The 24,978-nt window shown below is 42.2% G+C and overlaps 1 protein-coding gene across 1 annotated transcript in view; it reads right to left on the bottom strand.

Moving 5' to 3' along the window:
- The window catches only part of LOC126283961 (aquaporin AQPAn.G-like), a 178,598-nt gene extending 154,358 nt beyond the window's left edge, over positions 1–24,240 (bottom strand). The window contains exons 1-2 of the mRNA XM_049982408.1: positions 23,987–24,240; positions 4,547–4,780 (exon numbers count right to left, since the gene is read on the bottom strand). Coding sequence (XP_049838365.1) covers positions 4,547–4,556 — 10 coding nt within the window. The 5' untranslated portion in view covers positions 4,557–4,780; positions 23,987–24,240. The remainder of the gene's footprint in view (positions 1–4,546; positions 4,781–23,986) is intronic.
- Between the last annotated feature and the right edge of the window lie 738 nt (positions 24,241–24,978).

The raw sequence follows: 24,978 nt of genomic DNA, 5'->3' as shown, positions 1-24,978 counted from the left end.
TAGTTATCTTTTCTTTACGTCTGATAGCTTATAAAAGGAGGTGCATAGAAGGTTTTAGTAGTCGTTTGTCAATTAAATGGATAGTTACTTAATGTAATCTACCTAAATGTAAAATGGCCATTGTGTAGGTAATGTGGAAGCATACATACGATGGCATTGTGGAAACGTTTCCACAGTACCAACATCCAAACATTACTTCCAATACGTTGTGCGTCTGTTTCTATATGCCACGAAAGCTAACTGATCGGAAACCAAGAGCTATTGTGAAGAAGTGGGATGCTGGAAACATGATTAAGGCTATAATAGCCTTAAGGGAAAAGCAGATGGGGTTAACAAGAGCAGTAAAAACGTTCAGTGTACCTCAGACGACACTTCAAAGGTTTCTACAGAGTGATATGTCACCTGAAGAATGTGTTTCTTTGAGACTTGGGCGTAAGCCTGCACTACCTGATGTTAATGAGAAACAGTTGGTACAGTATCTCATTGTAATGGATAATCGCTTCTATGGCCTAACCAGATTAGATGTCAAGACAAAGGCATATCAGCCAGCGGAAAGAAATAATATTAATGACCCTTTTACTTAAAATGCTGCAGGTAGAGCTTTGTTTGACCTTTTTCTTAGACAACACAGAAATAAACTCACAATCCACCTATGGGGACTTCATTCTCGAGAGCAAACTGGTTCAACAAAGAAGCTGTAGACACGTTTTCTGATATTTTGGAAGCTGAGTACAGTACACACTCCTTAAGTTACCTAAGGATTCAGATGAAGAGCCCATTGCACCAACTGTCTCTTCGGGCGACTGGATCTTCCAGTTGGGGAAGAAAAACCCACTGAAGATGATGCCATTTGTATTTTTTGTGGAGGCGCATTTTACAAAGACGTCCGGGGAGAATTGTGGATTAAGTGTGTAGTGTGTGAGGAGTGGAGTCACTCTTTGTGTGCCAGAAATGAAGGAGATATTTACATATGCGATTTTTGCAAGTGAACTTCGCTTATGAAACATTCTTCTATTACAGTTGCGTTTAAAAATATTTTGGTGTAATTTAATTTTAATATAAAACAAAACAGTTCCTAAGATTTTTAATAGTTTTCGTTTGAAGTAGTCGGTTTCCCACAAATTTAAGGCGTTTCCACATTACCCCCACTTCTTGAAAAATTAATGAGTTGTTGTGCAAGCAGAATTTTTTTAAATTTTTAACATATTTAGTTTTTGTGTTTCATAATATTACATTCATTGTTAAAACATTATGAATTAGCTTTGGCTAATTTCTTTTATACAACAAAAACAAACTGGGTTTCCACATTTGCACCCCTACCTCTAATAAATGTATCAACCTACACACTGACCTCTGCATGAACCAATCCGGCACGTGGTGGAGGGTAGGTATCGAACTAGAATCATCACATTCCGCTGTTCATGCTACATTCGCTCACGGTGCGTCGGAGAACATACCTCCAGACAGCTGAAAGATCGACACTGTAATAAAGCACTGAGATGACCAATCACAAGTCTCGAAAGCCGCCTCCAAAAATAAGAATTAAAAACAATTGGTGAAAGCTCCACGCCCACACACAGGAAACACACTTGCGAGTTTGCTAGGAGGAAAACTTTCAGTCGTCTTACCACTAACATGACTGCAGCAACGTGTGACGTTTTCGAGTATCACCTTCGCCCACGACCAGCCTTCTACACACAGAAACCCTCTACAGATCGGATCCCGCGTCCCCGAGATCCGAAGAACTCCCGAAACTGTTTAGACGTTGAGACTTTTCAACGGATCATGGCTGATGTAGCACAATGATTGACTTTTGACTTAGACGTCGGCATTCGTATTTATACCCTCGACGATAACCGTGCGGTGAATCAACTATGAGGGCCGACGTGTGGCGTGTCAGCCTGCCTAGGTATGGTTCTTAGATCGTTTCTCACAGGTCACTGGGTGAATACCGGACTGGTATCCACGCCTTGCCCTACTTATATGATTCGCAAACATTTCGAAAACGTTCTCACACTTTCCATGGGACAACACTAGACGCACACAGATGTACAGAAATTCCTTTCCGTTGACGATATTCGGGAAGGGGGAGGGTCACTCTCTCTACCACTATGATCCCGATTAACATGTCGATCCCGTGAGAAGAAGACACTTATCGCTCGTATTAACCATCCCCTTTCTCCTGTTAAAGTGGACATCTGGGGCCAGTTAATTCCAAATTTATGGAAATTGAAAATTTGTGGTAAGGTCTTATAGTACCAAACTGCTGAGGTCATAGATCCCTAAGACTACACACTATTTAATCTAACATACGCTATGGACAACACACATTCCCATGCCCGAGGGAAGACTCGAACCTCCGACGTGGGGAGCCGTGACAAGGTGCCCAAGACCGCGCGGCTACCACGCGCGGCCCAAATTTATGTTATGGGGAGAAAACGTCACAGGAAAACAGATGACCCGTTAGCAAGCGAGAGACGCGGAAAACAACATTCAACACTCATCGTGAACCGTCTCCCTTCCGCTTCACACGTTTAAGGGAATGCGAGCGGTGACATTGCTACGGGTAGTTGCGTCCGTCTGTACGGAAGATTTTTCTTATTCAGTTCTTCAGTAGCGCAAGTTTTTTTTTCTTCCAAACCGAGACGATAGATGTTTTACTTGGAAATGAGACTGGATGCACAACGCGTTTCGGACCTGCATTCTTGTATACGGCTACACATAACGAAAATGCGGACAAACTGTAGTTACCAAGGTTTCCCGCACTGACTCACAGTAGCTACACTTTCACTCGCACAACAGAAGCAACGGTTCCGCTTGTGTGAGGACTACTCCCAAGAACGAACTGGCGATCGCCTATCGATATTGCTGGCCGTATTCCTGGGGTTTTTCCGAGGCCGGCAAAACAATTTGAGAGTTCGACAGTGAATATAGCGTTAAACACCGTTTATAGTACGAAATGAGAATTAGGTGACTAGAAAAAACCCATAAAAGTGCAATCGTAAAACCGAATACATACCATCTAACATCGGAAAACACCATTCCACGAAGGGAGTAGTAAAGATATCCTGCTGCAACGGTTACAAATATTATCTATTTATTTATTTAAGAGATGGTACAGTATATTTTTATGTGGGCTTGAAATATATCTCTATCGCAGACCGAAACGCAGGTTATTCACAAACGAAGTGATTGTACACTAACATAATTGTAAAGGAGAGAAACACCCACACTTTCCTGCAAATGGTGTAAATTATCTGCTGATTTCTCAAAGAAATTCGACAACAAAACACTTTTTTTATAAATTATTTATTAAACCTCCGCAGCATTTGGGTGTGCCTGTAAATCGCCTCTACAGTATTTCAGGCATTACGAGCGCTGACCAGTGTGCATCTACCAATAATCTCAGGTCAGATAAGACAGACGAAATATCGTTCATCAAAATCAGATACGATACACCAAGTTCTTGTGTGACAAACCACCATCCTTGCGGTCTCAGTACCTAAATAAAAGTCCTTGATCACAATATTCCGGCACTGAAGATGTCGTTCGCGCATCAAACAATGTTTATTTTTTCCTCAGTTGAAAAAAAGTCTGATGCTGTGAGATGTAAATTCACTTGACTAAAATATTGTTTCTGGAAATAACTACGTTTATTACATTTCCATTTGAACACAGTATTAAGTTTTTACATTAATACAACATTTATTGCGCTAAGATATATTCATGAATTAATTATTACTTCATTAAAATTATATATTCAACATTGCTGTCACGAATAAGCGTTAGTCACAAAATCAGGGAGCAGGAAACAGATCATGTGAGTTAAAAATATCTATTGATTATTAAAGCAAATAACATGAGAAGCAAACATATTTTTAAAAAATGTAATTCTAAGCAATGACCAAGAAAAAGTTAAGAAAAGCTACCTAGTAACATTAATTTGTCTGTACGGATGCAGTCACGGAGGTGAATGTGAAGGGAAATACCAACACCATTCTGTCATGTAATAAAAAAAAAAATGTGCCGAGTGGAAATCGATGCTGAAGTAACACATACCAGTGTAACTAAAAAGATTAGATTTTTTATAAGAACAGCATTCAGTTAATAATGATAATTATACGATCATCAGTTGCATGTAGAATTTTTTATACAGTGTCAAGAAATATTACATTTCAGAAATAAGTTAATTTTACTGTGTCAGAGAGCGATGGGAATACCGTAAATTTAAACTATCTACATAATTCTAACGTCTTATACAAGCTGTTTTCCCCTTAAGTAACTAACATAGGTCTGATCCCATGAAGCCTAGTTTTTGTGACATCCAAGAGAGGGAATATCCACGTACATTGTTAGATGATAGGGAGCTTTTTGTACGCAGACACTTGTTGATTTATCGGTCATAAGTGGCCCCGTGAAGAAATAAATAAAAATGTTAATAATACGTTTTCCAAACACGCAAGAATTGCGAGCTTTCCATTAAAAATGTTGGAAGGCTAATTAAATCGTAAATACACTGTACACGGAGCCGCAAGCGCTCGCTTACCTAGAGGCATGGTGTTGTGGTGGTGTCAGCCACTAGGATGTCCTCGACCGGTCGGTCGTTATCGCCGTGATGTGTGGAATCTGCAGGTGGAAAGCCGAAATCTAGCGAATCCGTAGCTATCGCCAGAATTAACAGGCCACTAAATCACAGACTGATAGGATCCGAATATCGACGTGGAGCGGTATCTAATCACGAGGTGAGCTCCGTGTAGCGGGGTCCATATTCCTCTGTTCCCTGCACAGAACAAACACTGATATAAGCTGGCGCACGTCACTCGTGTATATGTATGTTGAAGATTACGCCACCAGGCTACCAGCAGACGCTCCGTTTCAGATTACATGCTATCGTGGCTTAAATTTGCAGCCGCTCTACGTAAACATATGAGAGATAAAACGGTCAAGGCGCTAAGATCATTCCTATCAAGCTGTAAGTAGATCGAAAGGCCGCTTTGCTCGCCAATTTGGAGCAGTTCATTCGCTGGCGTGTGATAGAACAAGGAATGATTTGAGAAAAATGCAAAGTACTTTCTCACCTTTTGGGACAGCAATCAAAGCTTTGTCAGATACTTCTGGTGTGGTAATACTGGAAAAATGTGATCTGAAACTGAAACGTGGACGTCTCTACTAGTGGTCCGTAAGTGGACGTGTTCTCGACTGTATTTCTATTAGGCATTTGCATATAAACTCGACACACATGCCATTACAGACAAGAAATATTAAATACGTCCTACGCAGAAGGCATGATCAATATAAACCAGTGGCGACGTTCTGATGACTCCAAGGCATTGAGCGAGGGAGAATTCCTACGTATGTTTACTACGACAAAGAAGGGTGTTGAAAAAAGACATTTGTAAAATATCATCTTAAAAGATTTACAGGATGATATGGCTACGTGTCTCTAGAATACGTAATCAGAATGATGCATCAATGAGTGGCATGTGGCATGAGGGGGGAGGGGGGGGGGGGAGGAGGTGCATAAACCCCACAATTTGATTTCCTTTGAGAATTCTACAGATGTGGGACCTCATCTGTGAGCAAATAAAAATTTCTTTGATCCCATTCTTCACGGATCTGTGTAATAGTTATACGACCTGTATCCCTTTTTGGCTGTCGCTAAAACGTTATGAAGAGTGAACTTCGGTGTGACATGCGAAAATGCTCGGCTGATATTCAGAAGGCGATGACAGTCCTGATTTAGGGCTACTACGGTCTACGTGAAGCAAGAATTTCAGGCACAACTGAGAATCAGGGTTTCAGACGAGTGGCAATTTATCACCGACATCATTTAAAATCTACTAGGGCGTCTATAAAAGTAATGACGCGGAATTTTTTATGTGAAAACTCTCAACGCTTTCTAAAAATACAAACGTTATTAACATTCTGCATATTTATTCTTCACTCCTGTATATTTGCAGCCCTGTGCGTCTAGAGGGCTCTGAATTTTAGCGTGTAACATGGTAGAGTGTAATGTAAGTACATCGCGCTGTAATCGAGTTTGGGACTCGGAGATTTCGTACGTACATGACAATGACAATGGCAGACCACACACGAGTGCTGCGATATCTCCAGCAAGACGACGCCTTGGGTTCACTGTCATCGATCATCCCTTCATACAGTCCCGACTTTGTTCTTTTCGAGTTCCATCTGTTCCCAAAACTTAAAGAACGTGTTAGAGTACTTCACTTCGATAGTGATGAAGCGGTGAACGCAGAGGTGAGATTTGGGATCCCTCGACAAAGTCAGACAGTCTACAGTGATTGTATCAAGTAAGTGGTCTCTCGTTGTCAGAAATATGTTCTTTGCCAGGAACAATATGTTGAGTAAAAAATATGTAGAAATGAAGAATAAAGATGTAAAATGGCAATAAGATAAGTTTTATTTAAAAAGCTTTAGGAGTTTGCACATAAAAATTTCGGAGGCATTACTTTTCAGCACTCGCTCGACATTTTAAGAAGATGGGAACAGGAAATACATCCTGAGTTACAGATATCACAGTATACGATCGTAAGATAAGTTTACTTTGTTTGACGATGAAAAGAACTTACTACGTGCCACACATGATTTGTACAGTTTGGCAAAGAATACAATACAGAAATCTCAATAAAACTGCATTTAAGAGATTTGGAGCAATCAGCTCAAAATTATCACACCAGAATAATAGAATAAGTTGGTAGTTTTAATGATTTAGGAAACGAAATAAGTCACCAGAGACATAGACAACGGTTTTCATCACCTGCAGTATATACCTGTATGTGGCAGTATGCACAGAATTCTAAAGAACGGATTTAGAATGGAAAGAAAAATAATGTTATGTGAAAATATGGTTGTGACGTCTTTGCTTTATAGAAGTGGAACGTGGGTTCTCACAAAGAGAGATGTATGCAAACTACAGGCAGCTAAATGAAATTTCTAAGAACAGTGAAGCTTTCACACGCAGAGACCGGATTAGGAATGAGTAAATTAGAAACCTGAAGGATAAACAATATAGTAGAGAGCTACACAAATGGTGGGGAGGGCCTATGAGCAGTATGTCAGATAAAAGACTGTGGAGATGCGGCCCGAGAGGAAGAAGAAACCGTGGGGAACCCAATACGAGACCGGCTCAACAAACTTTGAAGACGGAGCATTCAGTTAGCCTAATACCTAGAAGTGAAAACGATAATGATGATGATAACTAGCTGCATGAATCACCTCAAGGAAATGTTGGAACAGCGGCTACTGAAAAGCCAAGGTGGAATCTTCCCCATGTCGCCGTGTAATGAAGCGAGTTATCTCTAATGATCTCGATGTCGACATCATGCCATAACGTCCGTAGTGGGATACTGTTCGGAATAGGCACCACACGCGGGGTTTACTGATATTCTACAGAAGCGAAGTTCAAGTGCGCGTCCGGCCATGTGGATTAACGGTTCTCGTTGACGCCTAAAACTCTTGAGGAGAATACAACGCGCAGGTCACTGCCGATTATACCTTCCCTACATGACAATCTTAGTTCGTGGCCCGTGTTCTATGAGATCAGTGTTGATAAGGTGATAAACCCTTCCTTATCTCACAATCGAAACGAGACACGTATTATAAGGGCTACTCCTTTGGTTCCCAACATACGCAGAGTGAATATGAAAGTGGCTGTTAGGGACATTTTCTGAGTGTTTTGATCAAGGGCCCCATGGTCTCCGGTGACTAGTTATGCAGTATTTAGTTTGATTCTTAACCCCACTTATCTTTGTGTTTGTATTATGTTAAAAATGTACTGCATGACACAAAAAGTGAAACACCGAGAAGAGGAGGAGGAAATGAAATTTAACTTCACGAGGTAAGACGGAGTATGATGTTATTTCTGCATCTCGTCAAATTTGTAATGAACTTGCCAGTATCAGCACATTTATCAGTACGGATTTGCATCCCCTTTGATCTCGATCTACGGACTGATTCATATGGGGTGTCAAAGCCGTCGTATCCTCTCCTGAGGCACACTGGCCCACAACTGTCGTAACTGGACTTTTATATCCCGGATTTTGGCACTGGGACGATGTTGTCTTCCTATCTGATCTCAAACACCTTCAATCGGAGACAGATATGTGGATCTTGCTGGTGATAAATTTAATAAAAAAAAACTTTTCCTGTTAAGAATGGTCTGACAGATCATGATGCACAACTAGTTAGAGTATATGATATAGCTCCATACAGGAATGCAAAACAGTCCTCCAAAATAATGTGTTCAGCTAACGATTTAGCAACTGCAAGTTTTTGGGAAAGCTTGCAACAGTTAAGCTGAGATGAAGTATACAGGGAACCCGATGCTAATTTAAAACTTAACGAATTTCAAGATATCTTTGTAAATACAGCTGTAAGAAACCATCTACAAAGCCATGACTTACTAAAGGAATAAAAATATCTTGTAAACAGAAAAGGGAAAAGTATCTTACAGCTAGAAGGAGGAATGATCCAGTAACAGTGAAACATTATGAAAATTACTGATCTGTATAAAGAAAAATTATTAAAAAGTCCATAAGTATGTATATTACATTTGAGATTAGCACCTCTGACAATAAAATTAAAACACTTTGGAATATTGTTAAAAGGGAAACAGGGCAACCGAGATAACAGTGACACTGCATTTCTATCAAATGCAATGAAAAGCTTTTTAAGATGAAGTCAGAAGTAGGACACATTTTTAAAAATCATTTTTAAGTGTTGTAGAGAAAATAGGATCCAACGATTCATTAGAAAATGCAATACCTATTCAATTTGATAAAACTGAAATTCAGCCCACCTCTCCTACTGAAATTAGGAAAATAATAAATTCAGTCAAAAGTAAAAGCTCATGTGGAATTGATGGCATTTTCAACAGATTACTAAAAGCTTGCTGCCAGCAGATAAATAGGATTCTCAGCCACAAAAGAAGCTCACTGAAACAGGGCATTTTTTTAAACAGACTGAAATATACTACAGTTAAACCGTTGCATAAAAAGGGATAGGTCTGAGGCTAACAACTGCTGCCCAGTCTGACTTCTGACAGCTGTATCCAATATTCTTGAAAATGTAGTATATTCAAGAGTAGCATTATGTATTTGTAAAAATGAAGTACTAACAAAATGTCAACTTGGTTTTCAGAAAGGCTTTTCAACAGAGAATGCTATATATATATGCTTTCACTGATCAAATATTAAATGCTCTGAAGAACCGAACATCAAACGTTGGCAAATTATGGGATCTCTGAAAGACTTTTGACTGTGTGAATCATGAAATTTTGATAGAAAAAGGAATTGTGTTATGAGTGGGACAGGCACAAATCGTTTAATACATTTTCAATGAAAGAATGTAGAAAGTTGAAATTAACAGTACAGATAGTCTATAAAAATCAGCAGAATCATCTAACTGGGGAGGTATCAAGAATGTCGTACCACAGGATTCCCTTATTGTTCTTAAGACTTGCCACGCTATATTAATGAAGATGCAAATCCAAGTTTTTTCTGATTATACAAGTATAGTAATCACACCCAACAAACAATAATGAGCTGAGGAAATTGTAAATAATATCTTTTAGAAAATAATTAAGTGGTTCTCTGCAAATGTTTCACTAAATTTTGAGTAAACATAGTACATACGATTCTGTGCAATTAATGGCATAACACCCTAAATAAATATAAATATAGACGTTGAACAGCTACTTATACTATTAGAGTTATAGGATATCTTGGTAACAAATATATCAGTAAATTAGCCTACTATGTCAATTTTCATTCACTGCTTCGATACGGCATAATATTTTGGGACAATACATCATTACGGGAAAAAGTATTCATTAGACAATAGCGTTCAAAAAGAGTAATAGCTGGAGCCCACCCAAGATCACCTCACAGACATTCATTTAAGGTACTCGGGATATTCACAGAACAACCGCAATATATACACTCCTGGAAATGGAAAATAGAACACATTGACACCGGTGTGTCAGACCCACCATACTTGCTCCGGACACTGCGAGAGGGCTGTACAAGCAATGATCACACGCACGGCACAGCAGACACACCAGGAACCGCGGTGTTGGCCGTCGAATGGCGCTAGCTGCGTAGCATTTGTGCACCGCCGCCGTCAGTGTCAGCCAGTTTGCCGTGGCATACGGAGCTCCATCGCAGTCTTTAACACTGGTAGCATGCCGCGACAGCATGGACGTGAACCGTATGTGCAGTTGACGGACTTTGAGCGAGGGCGTATAGCGGGCGTGCGGGAGGCCGGGTGGACGTACCGCCGAATTGCTCAACACGTTGGGCATGAGGTCTCCACAGTACATCGATGTTGTCGCCAGTGGTCGGCGGAAGGTGCACGTGCCCGTCGACCTGGGACCGGACCGCAGCGACACACGGATGCACGCCAAGACCGTAGGATCCTACGCAGTGCCGTAGGGGACCGCACCGCCACTTCCCAGCAAATTAGGGACACTGTTGCTCCTGGGGTATCGGCGAGGACCATTCGCAACCGTCTCCATGAAGCTGGGCTACGGTCCCGCACACCGTTAGGCCGTCTTCCACTCACGCCCCAACATCGTGCAGATCGCCTCCAGTTGTGTCGCGACAGGCGTGAATGGAGGGACGAATGGAGACGTGTCGTCTTCAGCGATGAGAGTCGCTTCTGCCTTGGTGCCAATGATGGTCGTATGCGTGTTTGGCGCCGTGCAGGTGAGCGCCACAATCAGGACTGCATACGACCGAGGCACACAGGGCCAACACCCGGCATCATGGTGTGGGGAGCGATCTCCTACACTGGCCGTACACCTTTGGTGATCGTCGAGGGGACACTGAATAGTGCACGGTACATCCAAACCGTCATCGAACCCATCGTTCTACCATTCCTAGACCGGCAAGGGAACTTGCTGTTCCAACAGGACAATGCACATCCGCATGTATCCCGTGCCACCCAACGTGCTCTAGAAGGTGTAAGTCAACTACCCTGGCCAGCAAGATCTCCGGATCTGTCCCCCATTGAGCATGTTTGGGACTGGATGAAGCGTCGTCTCACCAGGTCTGCGCGTCCAGCACGAACGCTGGTCCAACTGAGGCGCCAGGTGGAAATGGCATGGCAAGCCGTTCCACAGGACTACATCCAGCATCTCTACGATCGTCTCCATGGGAGAATAGCAGCCTGCATTGCTGCGAAAGGTGGATATACACTGTACTAGTGCCGACATTGTGCATGCTCTGTTGCCTGTGTCTATGTGCCTGTGGTTCTGTCAGTGTGATCATGTGATGTATCTGACCCCCGGAATGTGTCAATAAAGTTTCCCCTTCCTGGGACAATGAATTCACGGTGTTCTTATTTCAATTTCCAGGAGTGTATATTCACTTATGAAATTTGTTATTAATATCCCATCCCAGTCCAAAAATAACAACAAAGTGCATAGCTACAACACTAGAAGAAAGGATGACCTTCACTATTCTGGGTTAAATCTGACTCTGCCACAGAAAGGGGTGAGTCACGAAAAATCTTTGTCATTTCCCAAATGGCGTTAAAAGTCTGACAGATAGCCAACCAACAATAAATTAAAAGCATTTGTGAATGACAACTCCTTCTACTCGATAGTTGAATTTTTAGATATAAGGTAGTAACTGTAAGAAAAAAGACAAAGAAAAAATTTATATTGTTTAAAGAAAACGTATGTTAAACTGCCACGTTCCACATCATTACGAAATGTCGTATTCATGATCAGTGGAACAAGTATTAACGTAATGCAGGGAGTACCTCAACGTTACGCAGACGGTTCATAGAGAAATGTGCCATGTGTGGACTAGCATTGTTCTGTTGAAAAATGGAACAACAGTACTGTCCATTGAGAGGTAACAGATGAGGAAGCAGGATGTCTGTAACGTACTGTTGAGCTGTCACAGTTCCCTCAATCAACCTGGAATCCTACTAGACGGCTCCCTGTACTATGACGCCAGTAGTGTCACTGCCTTGTCTCAGCAAAACAATGGAAGAATGGGACCTCTCCCGAGGTTGCCACAACACCCCCTGGCGAAGGTCATCCATGGTTGCACAGAAACGTGATGCGTTCCTGAACAAAAGTCGATGAGATTCATCAGCAGTGTATGCTCCCCCGTCGTGGCACCATCAACACCACAAAATGGAAGGGTAATTTGCTAGTCTCCAACCAATGTTGCGGGACAACATAGAGTGTTGCAGGGGGTCTTTCACTTGTTCTTGTATATCAGGTGCAGATGTGAAGAGATTACAGTGTGCCTTGCAGTTATCAGAGGCGGTCGACCGGAACTTTCACATGTTTATCCTCACGTTCCCGTACAGTCCAACATCGGGTGGCTGTCATATCCGAATGCCCCAACGATCTAGACATTGCACGATTGGGCCACCCAGCTAAATGGAGACTCGCAATGAGGTACTGTTCAATCTTTGTCAGGTGTTGAGAACGCCATCTCACACGAGTACGCGGCATCTGCGTGTCCTTAAGAGTGATCACCATACATCTGACGTTGCTTGCGTCCCTTATATACAGTACCAGACCTAGTAATAACACTAAACACGAGCAACAGTAATCCATTCCGGTGGCCTTTGCATCTGTCACAGTGAATTGCAGCTCATTTACATACCCATCGATGGTGTTTATGTGTACGAAGTTGCATTGACATCCGACCATCTCTCCTGGTAAAATTAGTTGTTTCCTTGGGCAATATATCTCCATAACTGTTCAAATGTGGATAGTGTGCGCTGCGTGTCTCTTTTGGAAACAAACTTGTTCCATTCATTGTCTGTACTGGCTGCTGACACAGGTAATGTCCACTTTACTCTTCGTCCTCAAGCTTGCATTTAGTACTGCTCAGTTCTGTCTCGTCTTTGTTTTTCCCACAGCTTCAGTTCTATGTTAACAGCAGTACACAGTATCGTGGATAAGTTTAATGATGAAGAGTTGGCCGTTATGTACACTATGTGATCAAAAGTATCGGGACACTTGGCTGAAAATGACTTACAAGTTCGTGGAGCCCACCATCGGTAATTCTGGAATTCAATATGGTGTTGATCCACACTTTGCCTTGATGATAACTTCCACTCTCGTAGGCATTCGTTCAATCAGGCGCTGGAAGGTTTCTTGGCGAATGGCAACCCATTCTTCAAGGACAGCTGCACTGAGGAGAGGTATCGATATCGGTCGGTGAGGCCTGACACGAAGTCGGCGTTCCAAAACCTCAGATGGATTCAGGTCAGGACTCTGTGGAGGCCATTACAGGGATATTATTGTGGTGTAACCACTCCGCCACAGGCCGTGCATTATGAACAGGTGCTCAATCGTGTTGAAAGATGCAATCGCCATCCCCGAAATGCTCTTCAACAGTGGGAAGCAACAAGGTGCTTAAATCATCAGTGCAGGCCTGGGCTGTGATATTACCACGCAAAACAACATGGGGTGCAAGCCCCCTCCATGAAAAACACGACCACAATATAACACTGCCGCCTCCGAATTTTACTGTTGGCACTACACACGCTGGCAGATGACATTGACTGGGCATTGGCCATACCCACACCCTGCGGTCGGTTGGCCACATTGTGTACCGTAATTCGTCACTCCACACAACGTTTTTCCACAGTTCAATCGTCCAATGTTTACGCTCCTTACACCAAGAGATGCGTCGTTTGGCATCTACCAGAGTGATGTGCGCCGTATGAGAAGCAATTTGACCATGGAATCCAAATTTCCTGACCTCCCACCTAACTGCCATAGTACTTGTAGTGGATCCTGATGCAGTTTGCAATTCCTGCGCGATGGTCTGGATAGACGTCTGCCTATTACACATTACGACACTCTTCAACTGTGTGCGGTCTCTGTTAGTCAACAGAGACGAGGTCGGCCTGTACGCTTTTGTGCTGTGCACGTCCCTTCCCGTTTCCATTTACTATCGCATCGGAAATAGTGGAGCTAGAGATTTTTAGGAGTGTGGAAATTTCGCGTACAGACGTATGACACAAGTGACACCTAATCACCTTGCCACTTTCGAAGTTCGTGAGTTAGGTGGAGAGCTCCGTTCTAGTCTCTCACGACGTTGAATGACTACTGAAACGTCCCCTTAGAAAAATTGTACAAGACTGTGCTTAAACTGACACACAATATTTTTGGCGCAACGCAATCTGACTTTCAACAATCCCTACAAGAGAATGGCCCTGACTAAATTAACCTATACGTTTCACAAATCACTTACCTCACAAAAATCTTCGTTACTCAAACTACTGCATTACACAGAGCGCCAATACTGCTAGCTAAATAAAAGATTCAAACTGAAGAAGGCACTAACTACTGATAGGTATAGTTAGCAAATGAAAGATTTTAATAGAGAAGAAACAATGTATTTACCTTAGTAGTCATAATATATATAGCAGTTCATGACATCCATTCTTACAAATTTCAAAACTCCGCCATGTCTCTCCCCACATCCACCTCTGCTGGCGGCTCACCTCCTACTGTGCAACGCTACGCGCTGTTAACATCCAGCTGCCCAACACTACAATGGCGAGTATTACAACATGTCAACCAGCCACAGACTGCACACAGCACAGCCAGTGGTTTTTCATACAGAGCGCTACGTGGCGTTACCAATAAGAAAACCTCAACAGCCTACTTACACTACTGATGTCGCTGATATAGAGTACCTGGCAGTAGGTGGCACCACAACGCACCTAATATGACAAACGTATGTTTCTGGAGTTATCCGGATACTTTTGATCACATGGTGTACCTCGTGGTGTGAATGCAATAGCCGAGCGGCACAACGGTACTATGCTGAGCTGTTTTCACAGTGACAGAAACCTCACGACGGTACTTTTGCGTGTGTTGTTGGCACGTACGAGAAACCAAACGCTTCCGTGTTAGACTCATTGTATTTTGAAGGATTTATCTCTGTTGTGGAGACAATTTTACGTAAACAAATGTAATTACGTTATTACTCTGCAGCCAACCATTGGAGACCACGGATCTCTTAAACCGAAATAGTCTCAAAATATCCATGAAAATTTTGTCGCTGAAGCTCGATTTACCTCGTTGATGATTCAGATGAACGATAGTTCTCGTTAACAAAGTGAAGCAGATACTGGGTGATAAGTTTCCTAATGTACAGTAGGCGAATGGAGTAATGATAAAAGCAAACTGAACGGGCAGTGACAACATCTGTGATATATCAGGAGTATACAATCGTAATTATAAGACGTCATGCATTAACATCACTAGAATCTTTAGTAATTCAAATTCTGTCCTTAACCTTATGCATCCAGACAGAACCGAGAAAGTAGTGAATCCACGGTAGAGCACTTTCCCGCGAAAATTAAGGATCGCAGAACCGACAGTCAGTCTGACGCACAGTTTTATCCTACCAGGAAGTTTCAAACCAGCCTACACTCCGCTGCGCAGTGAAAATTAATTCCTGTATATTGATAGCTTCCTATTATATTAGTCAATTTATCTGGATATGCATCTAAGGCATATTTGGTTACTGACCAGTCAACAACTTGCTGAGGAGAGCTTTTGTAGCGATCGAACAGCTAGATGGGGAAAAGGTTTCCTTCATTCGCAGTCCACTACCCGTATTTTCTTTCCGAACAGTTAGGTAATAAATAAGAGGGTTCTTCCTTTGTTAAGGTCTAACCGGTCGCTAAATAGAAACCAGGGTCGAAATCTGATGAAGCTTTGCACGGATGTGTTGTGCAGTGTCTCTGTATGCCCGACAATCGCGTCACGTCGCTCCGTTTACTTCTGAGCGCACAGTGAGCAGGTAAAGACGTCTAGATAAACAGTGTCTCACGCCAAGTGCGTGAGAGAGATGTCGCCTGACTTTATACTGCCCACATAACGTAGCTGTCATGCTTTTCGTTCTCGGTTGTACACTGCAGAGGCAATGAACACGCTCCTGCAGCGTTTCGGATGAGAAGAGTTTGACCACGCACCATACACTCCGTACTTTTTGGCTCCTCCTGATTTTCAGGTCTGCTCACTTGAACTGCTCGCTATGAAGGCAACATTTTGGCGCATATAACAAGCTGCAGACGAGTGTAGAGAATTGTCGTAAATAACTGGCGGCTGCTTTCTATGACGAGGGTACTCGGAAGCTGGCACAAAGTTACGACAGATGCTTAAATCGGAGCGGCGGCTATGTAGAGAAGTAGGTGGAAGGTATAGCTATCAGTTGCAAATAAAGTATTTTTTGATCACACAATGTAAGCTTTCACGGCCGGTATTGTCTTCAATTAAAACTTCCGGGCTGATAGGCCGTGGTCGAAGTATAAAACTCTCTCCTGACGTTCCGTCTCCGACTGCGGGAGACATCCTCGGAGGTAAAGCGGCGAACTGCGAAGATAACTCGAGGGGGCGCTGATTATATAGGCAGTACAGAGGGCGCCACTGTTGATCACGTGGCGTCGGCTATGAGATTGTCTCTGGCGGTGCCAACATTCTCGATTGAAAGTATTCGATCGTCACTCTTGCGGTGCAACGCTGACATCCAAATTTTATCCAGTTTAACACCTTCGTCTTTCCTGTTAAAATTATTACGATGTTTATCAATCTCGATAGCCTCTCTATACAAGCGTGCATAATAATGCGAGGTTTTTGATATGACGCTCGTCTCGCTGAATTTTATTTCATGATCACCTTCCTGGTAAACGTGTTCCGCTACGGCCGATTTATCCGTGTGACCCAGGCGGCAATTCCTCTCATGTTCAACAAGACGGGTGTTCACACTTCTCTTTGTGGTACAAAAGTAAACCTGTCCACAACTACAAGGACTTTTATATACCTCCGGTGTAGCCAAAGGGTGTCGTGCATCTTTTGCTGACCTTAAAAAATCTTTTATTTTCCTGGTGGGTCTGAAAATAGTTTCCACCCCATACTTGCCTAAAACTCCCAATGCGGTCTGTGACCTTACTAATGAACGGAAGAATAACTTTGCCATTGGACGACTGTTGTTCGTCGTTACTCCTTATTCTCTGCCTAGAGCGAAGTGCTCGATCTATATCCTTGTTAGAATAGCCATTCTTCACGAAAGTTGAGCGTAGATGTCCAATCTCATCTTTTAAATAAACAGGTTCACAAAGTTTGTACGCCCTGTCTACCAAAGTTTTCATTACACCTCTTTTTTTTCTTGGCTGGTGGTTTGATTCTTTGTGTAGATAACGATCAGTATGTGTGGGCTTTCTATGCACCTTATGGCCCAACGTTCCGTCCCGTCGTTTAATCACAGACACATCCAGGAAGTTCAATTGCCCATTCCTTTCCGTCTCCATAGTGAATTGGATTAATGCTGTTTAAATTTGTCAGGAATGCATCCAACTCCTCTGCTCCGTGTGTCCATACTACGAACGTATCATTGACATAGCGATACCATCTGGCTGGTCTCTTACTGACAGTCTGCAATGCCCGTTGTTTAAAAGTCTCCATAAATAAGTTAGCCACAGCAGGACTGAGAGGACTGCCCATAGCCACTCCGTCAATCTGCTCATAAAAGTTATTATTGTATTGAAAGTAGGTTGTGGTGAGGCAGTGTCGGAATAATGCCACAATATCGGTAGGAAAAATATCCGCTATGCGTAAAATAGCTTCGTTTACCGGAATCATGGTAAATAACAACACAACGTCAAAACTGACGAGGATATCATCCGGGCCCATGCTCGTTTCCTTTAACTTGTCAATGTAATGAGCAGAATTTTTAGTATGACTGTCACGTGCTACCAACTTAAGGTTGCACCATTGAGGCAAGGTGTCTAGCTAACTCGTGTGTTGGTCCGCCTATAGCGCTGACAATTGGCCTCAACGGAATCCCAGGTTTATGAACTTTGGGTAAGCCATAAAGTCTAGGTGGGTACGCTTCTGTTTTACAAAGCAGCTTCTTATCGTCGGAGCCAAATGAAGACGCTTTCACCAGTTGATTTGTCTTTCTTAAAATCTTACTAGTCGGATCTTTATGGAGTTTTTTGTAATTGGAGGGAACCAAAGTATCATTGATTTTTCCATGATAGTCCTCACTGTTCAGAATGACGGTGACATTACCCTTATCTGCATTAAGAAGAATAATGTTTTTATCTCCATTTATATCCATCAGCGCCTTCCTTTGAGCCTGCGACAAATTACTTTTAGGTGGCTCACATGTACGTAAAATCCTAGCCGTTTCCATCCTAATTACGTCAGCGGAGTGCTGTGAAAGCTGACGGATACCGGCCTCAATATTTGCTACAATATCCTCTGTGGGTACCTTTTGGGGCGTCACAGCAAAATTGCCTCCTTTCGCTAGTACAGAAATTTCAACTTTCGACAAATATTTATCAGACAGGTTAATAACAGTTCGAGAATTGTCCTCAATTGAACCTCCAGAAATGTGCGTGGGCCGAGCGAAACATCCTCTTCACCTTCAGAAATTTCGGAACCGTCGAAGTGTCCCTGCAGCGCATTCCTTCAAATCGTCGAACCGATGCTTATACATCCTCCCCGTAAAGGCGTTTGATCATACAATGTAAGCTTTCACGGCCGGTATTGTCTTCACTTAAAATTTCCGGGCTGATAGGCCGTGGTCGAAGTTTAAAACTCTCCCCTGACGTTTCGTCTCCGACTTCGGGAGACATTCTCGGAGGTAAAGCGGCGAACTGCGAAGAGAACTCGAGGAAGCGCTGATTGTGTAGGCAGTACACAGGGCGCCACAGTCGATCACGTGACGTCGGCTATGAGATTGTCTCTGGTGGTGCAAACATTCGCGACTGAAAGTTATCGATCGTCACTCTTGCGGTGCAACGCTGACATCCAAATTTTATCCAGTTTAACACCTTCGTCTTTCCTGTTAGAATTATTACGGTGTTTATCAATCTCGATAGCCTCTCTATACAAGCGTGCATAATAATGCGAGGTTTTTTTAAGTAAAGTATTTTTGATTTTCACTCCGCTTTCCATTTCGCGATGGATCGGACCTTAATAAAAGAACAGCTCTCGTCTCTTATACGTAATTGATTCAGTAGAGTGCAGCGCCTTGAAATGCTATATGTCTTATATTTCCCATTCCTTCAACAACCAGAAATTAAATGGCTCGCCTGTGGGTACCACTGAATTCAGGAGCCACACATTAGTGAAAGTTACCCTCTTAACTGACGCTGGCACTATGGGGCTCACCATCTGAGGTCGTCAGTCCCCTAGACTTACAACTACTTAAACCTAACTAAGGACGTCACACACATCCATGCCCGAGGCCGGATTCGAACCTGCGACCGTAGCAACAGCGTGGTTCCGGACTGAAGCGCCTAGAACCGCTCGGCCATCGCGGCCGGCACCTGCGAGTTGGCGTCTCGTAAGAGTTAAGTTTCTTTAGCGGCAGTTACTGAACCATTAGGCATACGACATAGCTCAGGAGTAGTCAGTAGCAGCATTCCTATCTCGAATTCAATAGATCCTAGTACGTTTACGTAAAAGAAAGGAAGATAAAGGTTTAATATTCAGTCGATGGCAAGGTCATTAGAGACATAGCACAAGCGTGAATTGTAGAAAGAATGTGAAGTAAGTCAGCCTTGTTCTTTTCACTTTAAGGTATACGAGACCAGCTATGGAAAACTCAAATCTAGATACCCAGACGGAGACTTGAATCTGTGTCCTTCTAAAGGCGAGTCTAGTGACTTACCGCTGCGCCATTCTGCTCGGTTGCGTGTGAGTAGCAAATTTGATTCAGCAGAAAAATCTTGCCTCAGTGAAAGACTAGTTTTCAAAAGACGTGCATTATATCCCAATAGGAGCATCGCCATAAAAAGCAAGAGTCTTAGCTGAAACTTCAACAGTATATCTCATAATTTCGCTCGAAGCATCTCTTTACTTTCGGGGTGGCACGTAAGGCAAGGTCCATTCACTCCAGAATGCAAAGTAAACACCATGCCGTATTGAAATCCGAGAACCAATGCAGGCAGTCAGTTATTGGGTCACCTGCTGTTGCTATTCAAAATATGACGCTACTTGACATTCAGATCACACACAAATTACAGCTAACTTTCAATTCAGATTTAATTACAGAAAAATAGTCCAAAGAGCAACAGTGATCGAACCTTTAAATTAGTGGTATGAAGGCGAACAAATCACGCTACCATTGAGTATTCACAATAAAATTATCGTCGTTTCTCACGCGTCCCCTTCGGTCGCACAATGAAGGTCCCCGAAATCAGTCTGACAAAGGTCGAGCTGAAAATGTATGCAAACTCTGTTTTACATGCTGTCTAATGACGTGGAAACTGTCGCTTTGTAATGGGACTCGAGAAATTCTTTCACTAATACGTGCGAATTTTTCCTCCTTGCTTAGAAGTTTTAAAAAAAATGTCTTGGTGCAAAACATCAATACCTCGGAGAGAAATGAAACACGTGAATGTGAATAATTCATTTCAGCTTCACTGTACATGATTAACTATTACTCCTAAGACACTGTTTATCACTGCACCTGCTCTCTTACGTTTAAGATTCTGTTTCTCGATGACAGTGAACATTGAGTGTCTCAGTAACGCCGTTCACAGGCTAACGTCGCACAGCGAAACGCGTACCCGTTTGTCAATATTACTTGTTGCCGATCCTTACACATTACACATAAATAAGCTGTGTCGTTTTTCTTGGAACAAATCCCCTAAAATGAACCAATTTGTGTGTTATATTTGCATATTTCTGATATTCGCCATGTGGGTAATTACTTGTACGCCATGTGGGTAATTATTTGTAAGACTTACTGTTATGTAAGCAGAAATAAGTTAACTGAGGACGCAACACTATTAACGGATTTTATTAAATTTTTAGTGTTTTTATGTTTAGGACAATCAGATAGGCAAGAGACATGTGATAACAATGAAGATGAATGATTATTGTTTGTTTTTGTTCTGTTATGATTTTAAGTTTTATTATTTAATTCTCTTAATGGAATCATTTGACCCCTACCAGCAGGAAATTAACATTAATTTATTTCTGAAACCAGAAACACGTTGACTTGGTCTGTCATTTATGGGCGCTATTTGGTGAACTGAACGTTACAAGATGTATTATTGCCGTGTATAAGTAATATATGTTATATACTGTCTTTTAAGAGTCGCAAAATTCTAAATAAGATTTTTATTAGAGTCGCAAAAGACGGTGTACAGCTTCTAATACCTGCATAACTACGACTGCGACAGAAAAGTCTAAAATCAAATACGACAATATATGTATAGTAGCACAGTCTACAAATGGTAGCAGAAAATTAAAACAGGAATAAAAAAGTCGAAATTATAGTAACTTACTCACATTAGTAAAGGTGTTGAACTCGTGAAAGATACCCTACAAAATATTTACTTGTAAGCGGCAGCCAAAGATAATTTCTTTCACAACTCCGAAGTACACACGAAAGGGACGCCGCTGGGTGTCAACGGAACTGATGTGCGTACTTACAGGTCCCGCATGTCACAGTTTATGTCTTAAATATTCCTGTCACAGCACGTTAGCGAGTCATTTCGTACATCAGTACGTGAAACAAGGTGAATAGAAATTAATAAGATATTTATAATCAACTGAATTTTTTGGAATCTGACAATATCTCAAAATTTGTTATTAACATAAGCATGCTTAACTTGTTCTGAAGACGATAAAACTTATCAAATTAACAGAGGTGGGAATAATCGAGATAAAAGTGAAATGCCGTTATCTGTGGAAGAAGTTGTAAATCATGGTCCCGAAGGGAAAAATAATTTCTTGTTAACAACGTTAATAGAGGAACGGGTAAAGTAACAAGAAAACTATCCTTGTTACCTGTTCTTCCGTATTACGTTGTTGCAATGTTGTAGATTTAAGCGAGACCTGATGATTTCTATAATTTCGAATAGCTTAGAACGAAAGAAATAGAAGCAAATAATCCAATTGTATTCTAAGATGGACACAAAATGCTCTTAGGGTGTCGTGTGATGCAATAAAACACTCTCACTTGGACAATCGAAGTTAACTGTGGACAAAATAATTCTTCAAATTGACCCATTAAACCATAGATGGGCTTGAACACTTCGGGTTAAATTTTTTACAAGCAAAATGAAACAAATACAGAATGATTTACTTCTACCTCCAATACAGGGAACATAAAAATGTTTATACTAGTACGTACAGAAATTGAGAGCTTATATTTGCAGGCGCTGAATTCAAAATTGAGAAACACAGCCTTTGGCATATCGGCATTACTGATTCACCGTGAGTGAATGTTATATGTTTATATCCCGCAACCAGTAACAATGTTACTAGAGTATGAATTTTTTTAACGAACACGTAATAGTTTACAATTGTGGAATAACCACAGTAGTATATGATTTCCTATGTTACCAGTGTCTCTCATCAGACGCAATCATCTTTAGAAATTTAGTAGTCACAGTTTACTAAATGTGTCTAGTTGCTCACAGCACCAACGTCGAACCTAAGACACTTTTATGTCTGACGTTGGCGCTGCACACAGCCAGATACATGAAACGTGTGGTCGTTGGGTACTATATTTCTGAATACGGTCCCGTCTGATGAGCGAAAACGTTAATGAATTTATATGTGACTCGTGGCAGCTTCAGAGTTTTATTTCTTACGGATGCTGTTTTTTTTCCCGCAGGCGTTGCCTGCTGTCGCTTAACATAATGGTTTCGCGATGGAAACGCGGACAGTGAAAGATATATACTTTGTAAATAAAAGTATGTCTGCTCTCTCTATTCCGATTGTTCAGTTTTTAATTGCAGAATGAAAATTCCATCCATTTCCGAAATTCTCTCGAGGTTGTGTATCAGGACCTGTCGAGTCAGACGCACCTGCATACTGCGAAAACGTGATCCACTAATGGTCAGTAGTGAGCGACTCTTGGAAATCTTAACGATGGGGTTGTGCTCTGGAATACGCATCGAAAATAAAACCTTGAAAGCCGAAATACAATCCACTGACTTGTACTCGCAAAAATAGTTATATTGATTTCATGATAGTTACATATTTCCGGTGTCCTACATTGTATGATTATTTGCAATGGATATGGAGCCACTCGTCCTCATGCATGGAGGATTAATAAAGTTTGAAATGATATTTAAGTTAACAAAAACTGAAAGTAACTAGTTCATAACGCTTTCTCGATGAGGCGTTGTCCTCTTGGAAAATCCGATTTTCTGTCGGTAATCCGCGACGCACTTGCGAGATATTTCGATCGAGTAAATCTCAGTCTTCGTCAAGTGCTCCCTGCTATAGCCTCAGTGAGCACCAGATGAAGACTGCGAGCTACGTGATCAAAATGTCGTGCAAGTACGACGTGGATTACTGGCAGAAAATCTGATTTTTTTCTGATTATTATTGGGACAATAGTTTAGTTAATCGAAGTTTAGTAACATAAATAGTTCCTGTATCTAAGTGTTTTGCATTCCTTCATGTCTGAAAAACATCACCAGCGATTCGGAACGCTTCGTAAAAAAATAGACGTTAAAAAATTGAGAAGTCCTGGGTGCAGTACGCTCATGTAATTTTCACAAGCTTTTGAAGTGAATAAAAGTTATTTGGTAAAACAGATTCGCTGTGCTGAAATTCTAGACCGTTTTGTCACACTTACCACCGGTGGATCAGGTTTTCGCAGTGCGCAGGTGCGTCTGATTCGACAATTCGTGATCTAGAACCTCGAGAGAATTTCGGAAATAATGGTGATGGAGCTTTAACTCTGAAACAAAAACCTGAACAACCGGAATACAGACAGTGGTCAGAATTTTATTTAGAAAGTATATATCTTTCACTCTCTTCGTATGCTTCATGAAATTATTATGTTAAGTAACAGCGTCCGTAACAAATGAAATTGTGTGACAGTTTAAAACAAAACGAAAATGAAGATTCCTATGTTCGGAAAAAGAAGTTGCGCTGCAACAAGTGAGCTGTTACACTTGGCGACACTTTTCAACCTGTTACAAATTAGAGACCTACCTATTCATCAAGTGGCGGTATTTCAGATGGAGCTGTGGTCACAAAGTACGGACTAGTCAGGAGAGGGACAGAGAGAGGAAGGAGCTGTTGTGTGTGTCTGCAGCGGCCTGTGAAATGAGAGCGGCAGAAGACGCGCCGGGCGCGGAGGTTGTGCGCGTGCGCGCCGCGCGTCGTGCTGCTGGCGGGGAGGTGTCCGCGCGACTGCCGCGCCTCACCAGCAGGTGGGCTGCCCTGCCGGCGGTGTACGCAGGCCTGGCTGGTGACGACACACGGTACACGTTGCACGCGACCGACAGATGGCACCAAGCGAGCCTGCCCCCTCATCTATGAGCACAGGCCGAGATAAGACATCGGTGGTGCTCACCCATTCACAGGCCAGTGCACCTGAACAAGATCAGACACCACTCAGTACTCTCTACAATGGTCAGCTCGTAGCTATGGACTGAAAAAATTAATGCTCCGATATTTATAATGGTGTAGAAGTGGATTAAGAGGGGTTTTTTGCAGGATTCTAGAACATATTCTCAGTTCGAATATAATGAATTTCCTTGAGACAGAGAAGTTGCTGTCCGTGCATCAGGACGGCTTTAGAAAGCCTCGATCCTGCGAACCATGGATGAAGGGTATCAGACGGATGCCATATTCCCTGACTTCCGGAAAGCGTTTGACTCGGTGCCCCACTACTGACTCCTAACTAGGTACTAGCATATTGGATTGGTTCCCAAATATGTGAGTGGCTCGAAGACTTCTAAAGTAATAGAACCTAGTACGCTGTCTTGGATGGTGAGTGTCCATCAGAGGTGAGGGTATCATCTGGAGTGCCCCAGGAAGTGTGGTATATCCGCTGTTGTTTTCTATCTACATAAATGATCTTTTGGATAGGGTGGATAGCAATCTGCGGCTATTTGCTGATGATGCTGTGGTGTACGGGAAGGTGTCGTCGTTGATTGGTGTAAACACTGGCAGCTAACTCTAAATATAAAAAATATATA

The sequence above is a fragment of the Schistocerca gregaria genome, chromosome 8 (assembly GCF_023897955.1).
Source record: "Schistocerca gregaria isolate iqSchGreg1 chromosome 8, iqSchGreg1.2, whole genome shotgun sequence".
Classification (NCBI taxonomy): Eukaryota; Metazoa; Arthropoda; class Insecta; order Orthoptera; family Acrididae; genus Schistocerca; species Schistocerca gregaria.
This window is presented reverse-complemented; position numbering and strand designations above follow the sequence as displayed.